The 13,256-nt window shown below is 48.7% G+C and overlaps 1 protein-coding gene across 1 annotated transcript in view; it reads right to left on the bottom strand.

Moving 5' to 3' along the window:
- Positions 1-2,798: 2,798 nt before the first annotated feature.
- The window catches only part of DGLUCY (D-glutamate cyclase), an 85,740-nt gene continuing 75,282 nt past the window's right edge, over positions 2,799-13,256 (bottom strand). Inside the window, 4 exon segments of the mRNA XM_068990984.1 lie at positions 2,799-2,942; positions 7,853-7,902; positions 7,905-7,934; positions 11,375-11,509. Coding sequence (XP_068847085.1) covers positions 2,799-2,942; positions 7,853-7,902; positions 7,905-7,934; positions 11,375-11,509 — 359 coding nt within the window.

Here is a 13,256-nt window from a genome sequence, read left to right as displayed (position 1 = left end):
ATCAGGTGGCCAAAGTGTTGGAGCTTCAGTATCAGCATTTGTCCTTCCAATGAATATTCAGGGTTGATTTCCTTTAGGATTGACTGGTTGATACCCTAGCTCATCCCTCACCCTGGACCTCCCCATCATTTCTGTAGATCACCTCTTATGCCCCTGTAACCAGCTTCTCCAGGTCATAGCCTTTCTCACCATGCCCCCTCAGATGTGGACACAGGTCCCTCCCCAAAGGACAAAAGATGACTAGGGTGAAATGAGCAAAACTTTACTAAAGACCAGAGTAGGAATCATATTATGGAACAGAAAAGCATAAAATTGGATCCTAGAACTCAGGGTTCCAATGGTCCCTGGGCTGGATCATGCTAAGTCTTCTCCTGGCCCTTCCTTCCACCTTACCCCCTACTGTAGGCCCAGAAGCCTGTCTCTCCCTGCATGGGAGGTGGGGGTGAGGGCTTTGGATTCTTCACTCCAGACCTAGGACCTGTACTCTCAGCCTTCTCTGGGCTCCGCCTAGGTCTTAGTCTCTTTCCCAAACAACTTAATCATCTCCCCATAAACTTCTACCCACAGGGAAGATAACCTATTACACAGTCATGCCTCAAACTTCTCTATGCAGAATAGAATTCTGCTATTACTTTTGCAAAACCAAAGGCCTATTGGTGTATGTCCCTAAAATATGAGTCAGAAGAATGCTGGCAGCCTTAGCTGATGATGTTTCCTGTCTCTCTAGCCATCAGGATTTCAACAATACCAGGGTGCACACTCAGTCAGAGGCCCCCATTAGATGGAGCTCTGCAGACCCAGACTCTGCAAATTGTAACTGGAGACCTGGCCAGTGAGGCTTAGAGCTGAGGTGGGACCACTGACCTGAGAAGTCACAGATGGACAGGGACAATGAGCACATTACAATGGCCCTGATGCCACCCCTGCAGGAGCATGGACACATAGGTGGGGACTCCCCAGCAGAATAACAAAGGGACATCAGGACAGCCCCCACCCCAGCTACTCCTGGCCAAAGACTTTACCACATCCTGCATAGGCAGCATTGCAAGTTAACCCCTGATCACCGAACTCTACACTTGGGGTTTACTGTTCAGTGTACAATTTAGAGTCAATTTCTACAGTATGTGTTCCATGCTTTACAACTAATCCTCCTAAAAGAATCAAACTTGACATGTTTAAGGAAATAAAACAGACACAATAAACACTTGGGGCCCTCGCTGGAAGGGATTACTGTTACTGAATTCTAATCTGGCTGCTTATTGCTCAGAAATCAATACTGGACAGGCAAGTGTTGGTAGAAACGCAAAATGTTGCTTTTAATCTGAAAGCCTGCAGTTTGGGGAGAAGGTGGACTAGTGTCCTCAAAACCAACACTGAAGATGCTGCTCAGGATTGAAAGTTTTTAAAGGGAAAAGGGAAAGTAATTTCAGTTAATCATTGAGATAAGGGATCAGACTCATAAGACATCTCCCACTGCGTGAAGGCTCCCAACTCCTGTGACCTTTCTTTAGATGCTATCTCATTGACGCAGTTTGTTCTCAGGATTACTCAAAGGGAAGCTGGGAAATGATCGGGTCATCTATTAATTATTCTTCATGTTTACTTCTTTGATCTAGGGAAGAACCAAGAGCTTAGGCAAGGTATTGTGTGAGCAAAAGATCTGAAAGGTGTGCTTGGGGCAGAGATGAGTAGAATGTTGTGAGTGCCTGGTTTAAGTTTACTTACAATATAGTTTTGCTAAAGCAACGAGACAAAAGGGGCCTCTTGCAGAGAGCTCTTTCTTGCAAATAACTGCTTACACCAGCACACCTAGATGAGCCAATGCAAGACACTGTACTGATTCAATATGTGAATGTAATGGGATGTGGTCAGTGACTCTGCTTTGGATTTTCTTGGGGAATGTACGGTGGGAGGTTGTGCAAGAGATAAGGACAAGCTGATGAGTTGTCCAGGACTCTGTGAGTGATCTAAGCCCTGGAAGGTCCTGACCCACTCAGTCCTGGGCTCTGGGAATGTGGTTGCCCTCCTATGCAAGAAGGCTAGAGTCTGGCTCCAGAGTGGGGGGTGAACAGATGGGGAGGAGGCGGGAGATGTGTCAGGCTCTATGGTGGAGTCTCAGGACGTGTAGGGGTGAGGAAAAGGGAGGGGCAGAGGAGCGGTGATGGTGATAAATGTAAGTTTTGAGGGATCTTTTGCCTAAATAAATGAAATGCTGTTTGAAAAAGAGAGCATTTCCAAGGTATAAATATTTTGTCAGTGGTAGTGATGAGTAAACCTTTAGTGAACCCTCGAACTTTGTAATGTACACTACCCGTTTGTACATTTTCTGTTTCTTAATTAACCAGAGGGATTATTCAGGGCCCTCTATGTCTGCCTGGCAGTTCATTGCTTGCTGGCATCCCCATTAGTGATTGGTCAGAAGACCAATTATTTGATAATAAAATTTTATTATTTGATAATAAATTAATTGTGTACAGTTCCAGAACACATGGGTGGCCTAAAAAAGCTGGGGTGAGGAGGCTGGAATCAAGGCCTCCTAGAACTTGGGAATAAAAGCAAAAACTGGGAACCCCAGAGAACTGTTTTCCTTGGTCCTCATCGCTTGCCTGACCCCCACGTCCCCAGGAGGTGAGCATGCAGTGACCCAGGACTGCGTGGACCACGTTGTTCACCCAGAGCCAGTGTGTATTTGCATGGCTCTTGTGGAAGGAAACCAGAACCCTCAGGGAGCTCCTCCCTAGAACCAGGTGGGACCACCTGGTACCCACCTCCCACACCTGTAATGGGCATGGTCACCCTTATGGCAGGGTGATGCCCATCAGCTTCTGGATCATCTGGGCATGAGTGCCATGCAGGAGCAGCCTGTCCACCTCTGTGCCCAGAGTGCCCGGAAATCTGCTCCAGACTCCGTGCTGCACCAGGATGCCCGGCAGTTTTTCTTCCTGGAAAAAAAAAAACAATGGGACAGAGATAAAAGTAGTGGAGGAGGAGAAAAAAATGGAAAAAACCACAACATACATTTATAAGTGGAAAAAGAGCATTTGACTTGACATGGTCTGTTTTTAAAAAATAAAGCTTAGGGTTAAAATACTAATGCCACTGGAAGACTCATAGTGAAAAATAAACGTGTCCTACATCACGCCTCGTGGGCCCCCAGATCCACTCCCCAGAAGCTGCTACTTTGAAGAGTTTGGGCTGTTTCTTCATGCAACTAAATAGTATGCTTTTTCTGGAAATCTCCATTTTCTTGACACTACAGATTCATTTCTGCAGGGGCAGCATGCCTACTTCCTGCCAAGCCAGCCCTGCCCAGCTCTGCCTTATCTGCCAATGGCTTTGGTGCCTGTTACTCCTGTAACCCCACTGTTAGCCTCCAGTGGGGGATGGACCAGGCCCCACTGCCATCGCCTTCTAGGTATTACCTCCATGTGGCTGAGGGAGCAGAACCATGGAGAAAACGCAGCCCCATCCTGGGCCCAGCAGGGAGAATGGTTTGCAGTCAGCCAGATCTGACTTGGGTCTTTCCTGGCAGAGGTATCAACCTCTCTCTGCTTCAGTGTCCTCATCTGTATAATGGGGAGGTGGATGATAATAACAATGCCTCCTTGGAGGGTTGTTGTGAAGATTAAATGAGATAATGCAAGTAAAGCACCTCCAATGGTCCCTGGCACACAGTAGGTGCTCATGAAATGAGGTGGATTATTGCCGGCAGGGCTGGGGCCCCTGGCCTTCTGCCCAGAATTTTATTCCTTTGACTTATTTGCTGATTTTTTTTTTTTAAGTGATTTGCTTTGCTTCCTTCTACCTCTCTTCAAAAATAAGGTCCCAGAGAATCCCTTGTCTAAGCTATTAAACATGCCTGTCCCTGTGGAACACTTCAGGTTCCCCAGAGAAAGGAGGATCTTAGGTAAAGACATAGGAGAGAGGTGCCCCAGGGGAAGAAATCAAGTACACCCTCCTCCTCCTCTACAAACAAAGGAGGGGGATAAAGGGATCTAGAACAGGAGGATCAGGACACACGGGAGGAAGGGGCTCATCTTCCCACATTCACTCCATCAGCCATCAGAGTTCTACTGAGCAGCTATGTGCCAGGCCCTGAAGCAGGGATACGGTGGTGAACGGGATACAGCCCCCTGCCCCCAACCTTGCCCCCAGAGGTATCACATTCTAGATGAGTGATCAGGCAAGCGCAGTGCGTGGGGATCATGGCACACAGCAGGGGCGCCCAGCCCAATTTATTGGAGTGGCTCGAGAAAGACTTTCTGGATGAGGGACGGCTAGGGCCACAGGTGACAGAAGCAGGAGTGAGTCAAGCCAGGGGCCGTGGAGGCCACTCACTGAAAGCTTTTCTTTTTAAAGATTTTTATTTATTAACTTATTTGGCTGGGTCAGATCTTAACTGTGGCATGCAGGATCTAGTCCCCGGACCAGGGATCAAATCCTGGGCCCCCTGAAGTGGGAGTGCGGAGTCTCAGCCATTGGCCCACCAGAGAAGTCCCATGAAAACTTTTCAAAACAGGAGGCAAGTGTTGGCAAATTTCACTCAGGACCTGTCTCTCCTCGCAACCGGCCTGAGAACCTGCATGTCCATTCTTCCCAAGGGACCAAGGTGGGAGGGAGGCCCAAAAGCATTTCCAGGCAAGCCCTTTGCCCAGGAGCCCCTTCCCAGGGGTACCCAGCCCAGACTGGCATTTTCCGTCATTTGTTTGGACTTTATTCTCCCATTTCTCTTCTCCATTGGATCGTATTTGCTCTTTACAGGTCAGTGCTTCTGGGACCATGGGACCATTTCCTCCCACACCCTGCCTGCCCTCACCATTCACATCTTTCTGGTCCAGAGAGGGCCCTGGGGATCCTCAGGGTGCATGCGATCAGTAAACAGTTCAGGAACTGGCTGGCACTCAGCCTCTAAGAGCTGTGGGGACCAGCTGAACCAACCATGATGGCCTGCAAATTCCCGGGAATCCCTGAATGACCACACCATCTTTAAGAGGCCCTGCCAAGAGCAGGTGGGTGGGTGGAGCAGGAGAACTGACCAGGGAGTGGCTGGAGGCAGAGAGCTTGGGGGCTTCCACACCAGTCCAGACGGAGACAGAGGGGTGGGAGCCGAGGGACAGAGGACTCAAGTGGGCACAGTGGACTGGATCCAGGGCATGGTTAATTGTGGGTGGGTGATGAGACCCCAGGATGACTTTTGGGTTTGGAGGCTGAGAACGTGGGTGGTCACTATTGATTCAGGCTTGGAGCATAACGGGCTGATGCTCATGGTTAGGTGATACTGCTGTTCAGAGTCGGGTGGAGAGAAGGGGAGAGAGGGGCCTCCTGGGAAGCTGAACTGTTCTACATTGTAACCTTGCTGGTGGCTGCGCAGGTGTATACATGTGTAAAAATTCACCCACTGTATACTTAAGGTTATGCACGTTGTCAGTTATATCTCAATTTTTTAAAAAAAAGATTTAAAGTAGAGTGGGATGAAAGTGCCAGAAGAGAATGAGAGCCAGAGGTCACATTCTTGCCTTTCTGCATCATCCATCCATCCATTATCCATTCATCCATCAGGCTATTCATCTATCCATTCATCCAGCTAGCCAGCTCACCAGCAGACTGTCCATCTATCCATCCATCCATCCTGCCTTCCTTTCTTAGTCCTTCCTGTAAGACATCATCAGTCAGCTCTTGGTTCCTGACAAGCTCTGGGAAATGCCTTCCAACCACGTGTTTTGCCCCCAAGTAAAACCCCTGGGGCACAGTCAAGGGCCAGAGGGGGCAGGGTGTGCCCTGGATGGTGGTGGCCCCCTACCTCGGGCTCTTCAACATGGTGCCCGCTCCTGCTACAGTCACGATAAGATCCCCTGAGTATGGGAGGGCCTTCTTATAAGCAACACAAGAAGAGAGATGAGAGACATTCTTCTGCATCTAACCAGCCAAGCTTCACCAAAGCTCAGGCCACAGCTCTGTCTGGCATCTCTTGATGATCCTGGGGTCCCCACGGAGTGACCCCCAGAACTCCAGTATGACGTCTCCAGTTATCCCCTGCGCTGCTTCATGTCTCTGCACCTTCGCTTCTGTGTGTCTTGCTGTCTGAAAGGTTCTTCCTACCCTTCCTCACCTGGCTCTTAAATCCTACTCACTCTCCAAGACCCAGTCCAGAGCCACCTCTTAGAGGCAGGCTTGCTTGAGCTCTCGGAACGAGCCAAGCACCTATTCTCTGTGAACTCACAAGCAGCGTGCATAATTCTACCCCAGCTCCTGAAATCACCTCCCTTCATGGACCATGAGTTCTGTACCCCTCCATTGTTGTCTCCAGAGCAAGCCCAGGCCTGGCCCAGAGAAGGGGCTATATGAAACTGTGTCTGTAATTTTGCTATAATGATGTTTCCTTTTCTTTTCAAGGGTGGTGCATTATTAATATATTTATGAAAGACTGGGTGGAAATGCGGAAGGAGAATTTCCATCCCCAGAGGATAAGTGTGGGGCTGCGTGAGCTCGCTTGGCTGGGTTCAGTCTTATGTGTCTGTGTGAATCAGAAATCATGTGCAAGATGGCTCTCTGAGTGCTTTTTTCCAGTTCCGATCCAGGAAGTGCAGAGAAAGCAGAGAAGGCTCCCTGGGCCCCTTTAGAGCAGAGCATTTCCCCTGAAAATGTCACTTCAGCCGCCTGACTCCTCCCCCCTCCACCCCACACCCTGGCACTGCCAGGAACTGGAAACTTCTGCACCTCGTTGGGAAGGACCCAGAGTATGGAGTCAGAGGTCCAGAACCAGATCTCGGCTCTGCTTCTTAGTTGGGTGGCTTTGAGCACGCCACCTTCCCTCTCTGTGCCTCAGCCCCTCCTCTGTAAAATGGGGATAACAAGCCAGTCCAGGGAGGTGTTGGAGAGAAATCAGGGCAGGTGTAGCAGGGAGGGGCTTCCCCAGTGGTTCAATGGCAAAGAATCCACCTGCCAATGCAGGAGACTAAGGAGACGCAGGCTCGATCCCTGTGTTGGGAAGATCCCCTGGAGGAGGGCATGGAAACCCACTCCAGCATTCTTGCCTGGGAAATTCCATTCACGGAGGAGTCTGGTGGGCTGAAGTCCATTAGGGTTACAAATAGGACAAGACTCAAGCGACTTAGCATGCGCGCGCACACACACACAGGAGGGAGAGAGAGAGAGTAAAAAGACAGGTGGAAGGAAAAAGGGAGCAGAAAAGGTACAAGGCAGTGTAAAGGCAGGACAGGAAGGAGGCAGCCAGGGCCTCTGGATGCTATCACTTCTCACCGGTGCGGGGCTCCAGGGCCTCTGCTGCTGGCTGGAGGACCTGCAAAGCACCAGCCCATCTCAGCTGCTGTCTCCAGGCTCCACGCTCAGGAACCTTCCGGCCTCCTGATTTGCACCAGCCTCTTCCACGACACTGGAACCAACCTTCTAGTCCAGGGTCTCAAAGGGTGGTCCCCAAGGCAGGAGAGGCAGCAACTGGGAACTTGTCAGAGATGCAGACTCTCCAGCCCAACTCAGATTGCCTGAATCAGAAGCCCTCCCCACCTGTCCCCGACCCTGGGCTGCTTAAGATGCCCCTGAGGCAATTCTGATGCCTCTAGAGTTGGAAGAATCGCCGCTCTAATAAAGCACTGTATTCCTTCATTCAAAAAGGATTTACCAAGCACCGGGTTTCCCTCCAATGGTTGCTGGGGAAAGCAGATAAGAAAGACCTGGTTCCTGATTTCCAGAAGTGCTGGTCCCTGGCTTACGGCTTAAAATACCATGTCCACTCTTCATCCAGGGGAAAAGCTGCATCCAGGAGAGTGGTTTGCTGGGCTGCGTTACCTTAGTGACAGTTCTGTTCCCCAGGCGGTCTGAAGGGCCCCGTCACGTTCCTCAGGTGACGCCTGTGGACCTCACACGAGCTCAGAAAGTACAGGTCAAGGCATAATGACCTCCCCAGTTAGAATCACCTAGAACAAGAAAAGATTTCATCACAGGATTGGAAAGGTCATATAGTTTGCCTTAGAGGAAGAAATTTTCCTCTACTCTTCTAGGTGCTCCTGACTGGTCTAACAATTAAACTGATATGCGATAGAGTAACAGAAGAAAATCAAACAAAAGTTTAATAAGACGTATACACGGGAGAAAGCCGGGAGAACTGAAAAGGAGGGCTGAACCAAAAACCGCTGAAGCCCTCACCTTACATACAATACCACCTTCAGCTAAAGAAAAATGGATTTGGGGGAGCACTGGTTTGGGACCAAACAAATGATCAAAGACCTAATAAAAACAATATAGGAACCTGTTTTGATAAAACATAAAGTCACTTCTTTTTAGACAGGCTACCCAAAAGTAAAGAAACACATTTTATTAATTCTTTGTCAAGAGCAGACTTTTGTCATTTTAACACAGAGAGGAAACAGAATTCTAATTTTGTATCAGCTTACTTTTTAAAATTTTTATCATTTTATTTTATTTTTAGCTGCACTGGGTCTTCGTTGCTGCACAGGCTTTCTCTGTGGTGAGCAGGGGTTACTCTCTAGTTGTGGCGCATGAGCTTCTCATTGCAGCGGCTCCTCTTGCTGCACAGGCTTTAGACTGCGGGCTTCAGTAGTCATGGCACATGGGCTTAGCTGCCCCACAGCACGTGGGATCTTCCCGGACCAGGACTCGCATCCCTGTCCCCTGCATTGACAGGCAGGTTTTTAGCCACTGGACCACCAGGGAAGTCTGATTAAATATACTCTAATTTTAGCCAGTCCTGATCACACAGACAGAACCCTTTTCTCATGATTCCTTTCCCATAAACTTTCTGTAACTCCCTTTCCCCGCACCCCCAACACCCAATATTCAGACTTTATCCTATGGTTTCCCTCTTTTTTTAACCTTTTTACTTTATTTTCCCTTAACAAAATGCATTCCCACTCACACTTTTAAAATTTTTTCCTTACATATGAAGATGTTTTCCTAATTTATTTTAGTAGTTTTATGGTACATATGTGGCTTCCCTGGTGGTTCAGACAATAAAGAATCTGCCTGCAATGGAGGAGACTTGAGTTTAATCCCTGGGTCGGGAAGATCCCCTGGAGAAGGGAATGGCAACCCACTCCAGTATTCTTGCCCGGAGAATTCCACAAAGGAGCCTGGCAGGCTCCAGTCCACGAGGTCACTAAGAGTCAGACATGACTGAGCAACTAACTTTAGTTTTACTTTTTTTTATAGTATGTTAATTAGAATTCTTAACTTTTGAAAGTGAAAGTGTAAGTCACTCAGTTGTGTCTGACTCTTTGTGACCCCATGGACTATGGCCTGGCCAGGCTCCTCTGTCCATGGGATTTCCCAGGTAAGAATACTGCAGTGAGTTGCCATTTCCTTCTCCAGGGGATCTTCCTGACCCAGGGGTCGAACCCAGGTCTCCTGCACTGCAGGCAGATTCTTTGACCAGCTGAGCCAACAGGGAAGCCTTAGAAACCTTAATTTCTAGTGAAAACAAAGAAGTAAGCAACTGTAAACTGTTATACCAGCATTTTCAAATACATTTCATAATGTATAATGTATTTTTACATGTATGATTAGAAATAATCTGTTTCTAGAAACATACATTTCCTCATAGCATAATTTCTCTTTTTCTCAATGTGGTATAAGCCATGTTTCTAGTAGACCCAAACATCTTCAGGTGTTTGTAATATGAAAACAAGCTCGAGGGGCCTGAGGGTGGGGATTGTCTGGGTGACCCAATCAAAGAACTAATCCAGGGTGGGAGACCAGAAACAAAGGATATTGAACGTATCTTCACATCCTTACTTGCCATGTGTACATCTTCTTTGGTGAGGGGTCTGTTTAGGTCTTTTGTCCATTTTTTAATTGGGCCATTTATTTTATTATTGGTGAGATCTAAGGGTTCTTTGTATATTTTGGGTTACAGTCTTTCATCAAAAACTTCTTTTGTAAATGTTTTCTTCCAGTCTATGCCTTGTCTATTCATCCTCTTGACATGGTCCTTTGCAGAGCAGTTTTAAATTTTTTCCCTTCAGTTTTATTGACATGTAGTTGACGTTGTTGTTGTTGTTTAGTTGCTAAATTGTGTCCGACTCTTTGTAACCCTACGGACCATAGCCCGCCAGGCTCCTCTGTGCATGGAATTCTCCAGGCATGAACATTGGAGGGGGGTGCCATGCCCTCCTCCAGGGAATTTCCTGACCCAGGGATTGAACCCGCGTCTCTTACTTACATCTCCTGCACAGGCAGTTTCTTTACCACTAGTGCTACCACTAGCAGGCTAGGCATTGGTGAAATAATTTCTTCTGAGGGCAGGCTTTGTTCAGAAAAGAGTGCTCTGGTGTGTTTCAAGTGGCTCCTTCCCCCCGCTCTACCTAAAGCATGAGGGGACTTTTCTCTAGTATTCAGCATGGACCTGGCAGGGTCCCTTGAGGTAATGCTCACGGAATTGTGGGAACCCCCTATGACTAGGTCCCCCTGGATCTTCTAACTCTCAGACTTGCCCACACAAAGCTTCCAGCAATTTGTTGATTACAGTTCAGGTTTTCTTACCCCAGCACTGGTCCCCTCAGAGGTTTCTGCTCATCTCGGGGGCTGTTTTTGATGATGAAAAGAGAGAGGGCTGTTCTCAGATATCAGTCAAAATTCCTGAAACTTGTGAAGCCATCAGAGAGGAAGGGTGGGGCCTGGAAGGACCCAGACACAGGAAAGGTTGGACCAGATGGGAAGGACAGCTGCTGGGAGGGGAGGGGCAGCGGAGGCAGAAGAAAGTGAAAGCAGAACCGCAGAACCGGAGCCTCTTGCCTCCTCCAAACATTTGCTGCATTGTTCTCTTACTTTCCATGACACAGGAAGCACAAATAAAAGCAGAGATGACCCCTCCTCAGAGAGGCTTTCCTGACTGCTCATCTAAAGTGGCCTGTCTCTCCTCTACCTGTACCTCTCATCACTGTTTCGCACAATGTGTGTGTGTGTGAGTGTTAGTTGCTCAATCGTGTCTGACTCTTTGTGACCCTATGGACTGTAGCCCACCAGGTTCTTCTGGATCTTCCCCACCCAGGGATAGAACCTGGGTCTCCCGCATTGCAGGCAGATTCTTTACCGTCTGAGCCACCAGGGAAACCCATTTAGCACACACTGGTGTATTTGTTTGTTAGGATTCATTGTCCATCTTCCAAAACTGGAACAGATGCTCTGTGGAGCAGGGAGCTGCTCCTACCTCAGCACACAGAGCAATGCCTAGCATACAGTAAATGTTTGTTGAATGACTGAATGAGAGGCCAGAGGCTAAGAACCAGGTCCCCTTCTCCCCTGGTACCTCAAGACTCCACTCATGGAGGAGATGAGTTTCCGGCTAGACAGGCTCCAAGCCCGGTCCCTCCCCCTGGGCAGCCTTCCCTGACTGGCTGACCATCTGAGAACTTAGCTTCGATGACCGCAAAGTCAGCCTCCATGTCACAGGTGGTGATGTCCCCGTTTCGTACGTGCCTCTTCACGGCCTCCTTGACTTTGCCCATCCCAAGCTTGCTGCCTTTGTCGCCGACTCCTGGAGGGAAGGGAACCAAGTCAGGGAACAGGATTAGGCAAAATGAAGGGTGGTTGTGGGGCAGGGCAGCTCCTACCCACATGCCTCAGGGTGAGAAAAGGGGTTGGCCTGGATACATTTCAGACAACCAGGTGATGCTGTACTTCCTCCGGTATTCTAGAAACCTCTCTAGTTAAAGACAAGTTGAAGGCTCAGTGACAACCAAGAGGGGTGGAATTGTTGCAGTGGAAAAGAAAAAAGAGGAATGAGTTTTCTCTTTCCCTTTCCTGAGAACAAAGAGGATAAAGAGAACAGTGAGTGAGCAGGACTGAACAGTCCTAGTTTTTTGGGGTTTTTTTCCAACTTTCACTGCTCCTAACTCTGCATGTCTGTAACTAAGTTTGCTTTTCTGCCCCCTGACTCTGTAGGAGCTACATATTACACCTACTTTTCCTTTGACTCTATGCTAGATACATCTTGTATCTGATGTTTACCCTTACAACACCCTTCCCCTCGTAGCTACGTATCAGAAAGAAAGCCACAGAGCCACCGGCCTGCCAGCCTCAGTTACTGGGTGACTGATTCCAGCCTATGACTGTCTTTGAAACAATGCAAGAGAACGAAACCAAGACCCTAACACCTTGGTTGCTCATCACCAGCTCCTGACTGCGAGCCCTCATCTTATATCAGCCCCTAGACTCCTCGTGGTGGTGATGGTGGGGCACAGTTCTGGAGGCATGAGCCTACTGGGTTCCCCTCTCCGCCAGCTGAGAATTAAAGCCACCTTTCTATTTCCTCCAAACTCTGTCTCCGTAATTTTTACTTGGCTTCGGTGGGCAGAGAAAGCCAAGATTTGGGCCAGTAACAGGATGGGGCAGGAGGTGGGAGGGAGGTTTAAGAGGGAAAGGACATATATATATACCTATGGCTGATTCAGTCACCTCAAACCTCAGACCGCAAGGGGTCAGATCGCAGAAGGGAAGAACAGAGACTGCTGTGAAGCCTGCTGTCTGCGACAGACCTTGCTGAAGCGTGGCCGAGAGGAGCTACCCCCACCCCGAGGTCAGAGGCGGCGCCCGGGAGGAGCAACCCCATGTCCAAGGAGCAGTGGCTGCACAGGCGCAGGAGGGCTGAGAGGAGCTACTCCATGTTCAAGGTCAGGAGGGGCGGTGGTGAGGAGATACCCCTTGTCCAAGGTAAGGAGCAGCGGTTGTGCCTTCCTGGAGCAACCGTGAAGAGATAACCCATGTCCAAGATAAGAGAAACCCAAGTAAGATGGTAAGTGTTGAGAAAGGGCATCAGAGGGCAGACACACTGAAACCACAATCACAGAAAACTAGTCAATCTAACCACATGGACCACAGCCTTGTCTAACTCAATGAAACTAAGCCATGCCATGTGGGGCCACTCAGGACGGGCGGGTCATGGCGCAGAGGTCTGACAGAATGTGGTCCACTGGAGAAGGAAATGGCAAACCACTTCAGTATTCTCGCCTTGAGAACCCCATGAACAGTATGAAAAGGTAAAATGATAGGATACTGAAAGAGAAACTCCCCAGGTCGGTAGGTGCCCAGTATTCTACTGGAGAAGAGTGGAGAATTAACTCCAGAAAGAATGAAGAGACAGAGCCAAAGCAAAAACAATGCCCAGGTGTGGGTGTGGCTGGTGATGGAAGTAAAGTCCAATGCTGTGAAGAACAGTATTGCATAGGAACCTGGAATGTTAGGTCGATGAATCAAGGCAAATTGGGAGTGGTGAAATAGGAGAT

Source organism: Capricornis sumatraensis, chromosome 19, assembly GCF_032405125.1.
Source record: "Capricornis sumatraensis isolate serow.1 chromosome 19, serow.2, whole genome shotgun sequence".
In the NCBI taxonomy this organism is placed as follows: Eukaryota; Metazoa; Chordata; class Mammalia; order Artiodactyla; family Bovidae; genus Capricornis; species Capricornis sumatraensis.
This window is presented reverse-complemented; position numbering and strand designations above follow the sequence as displayed.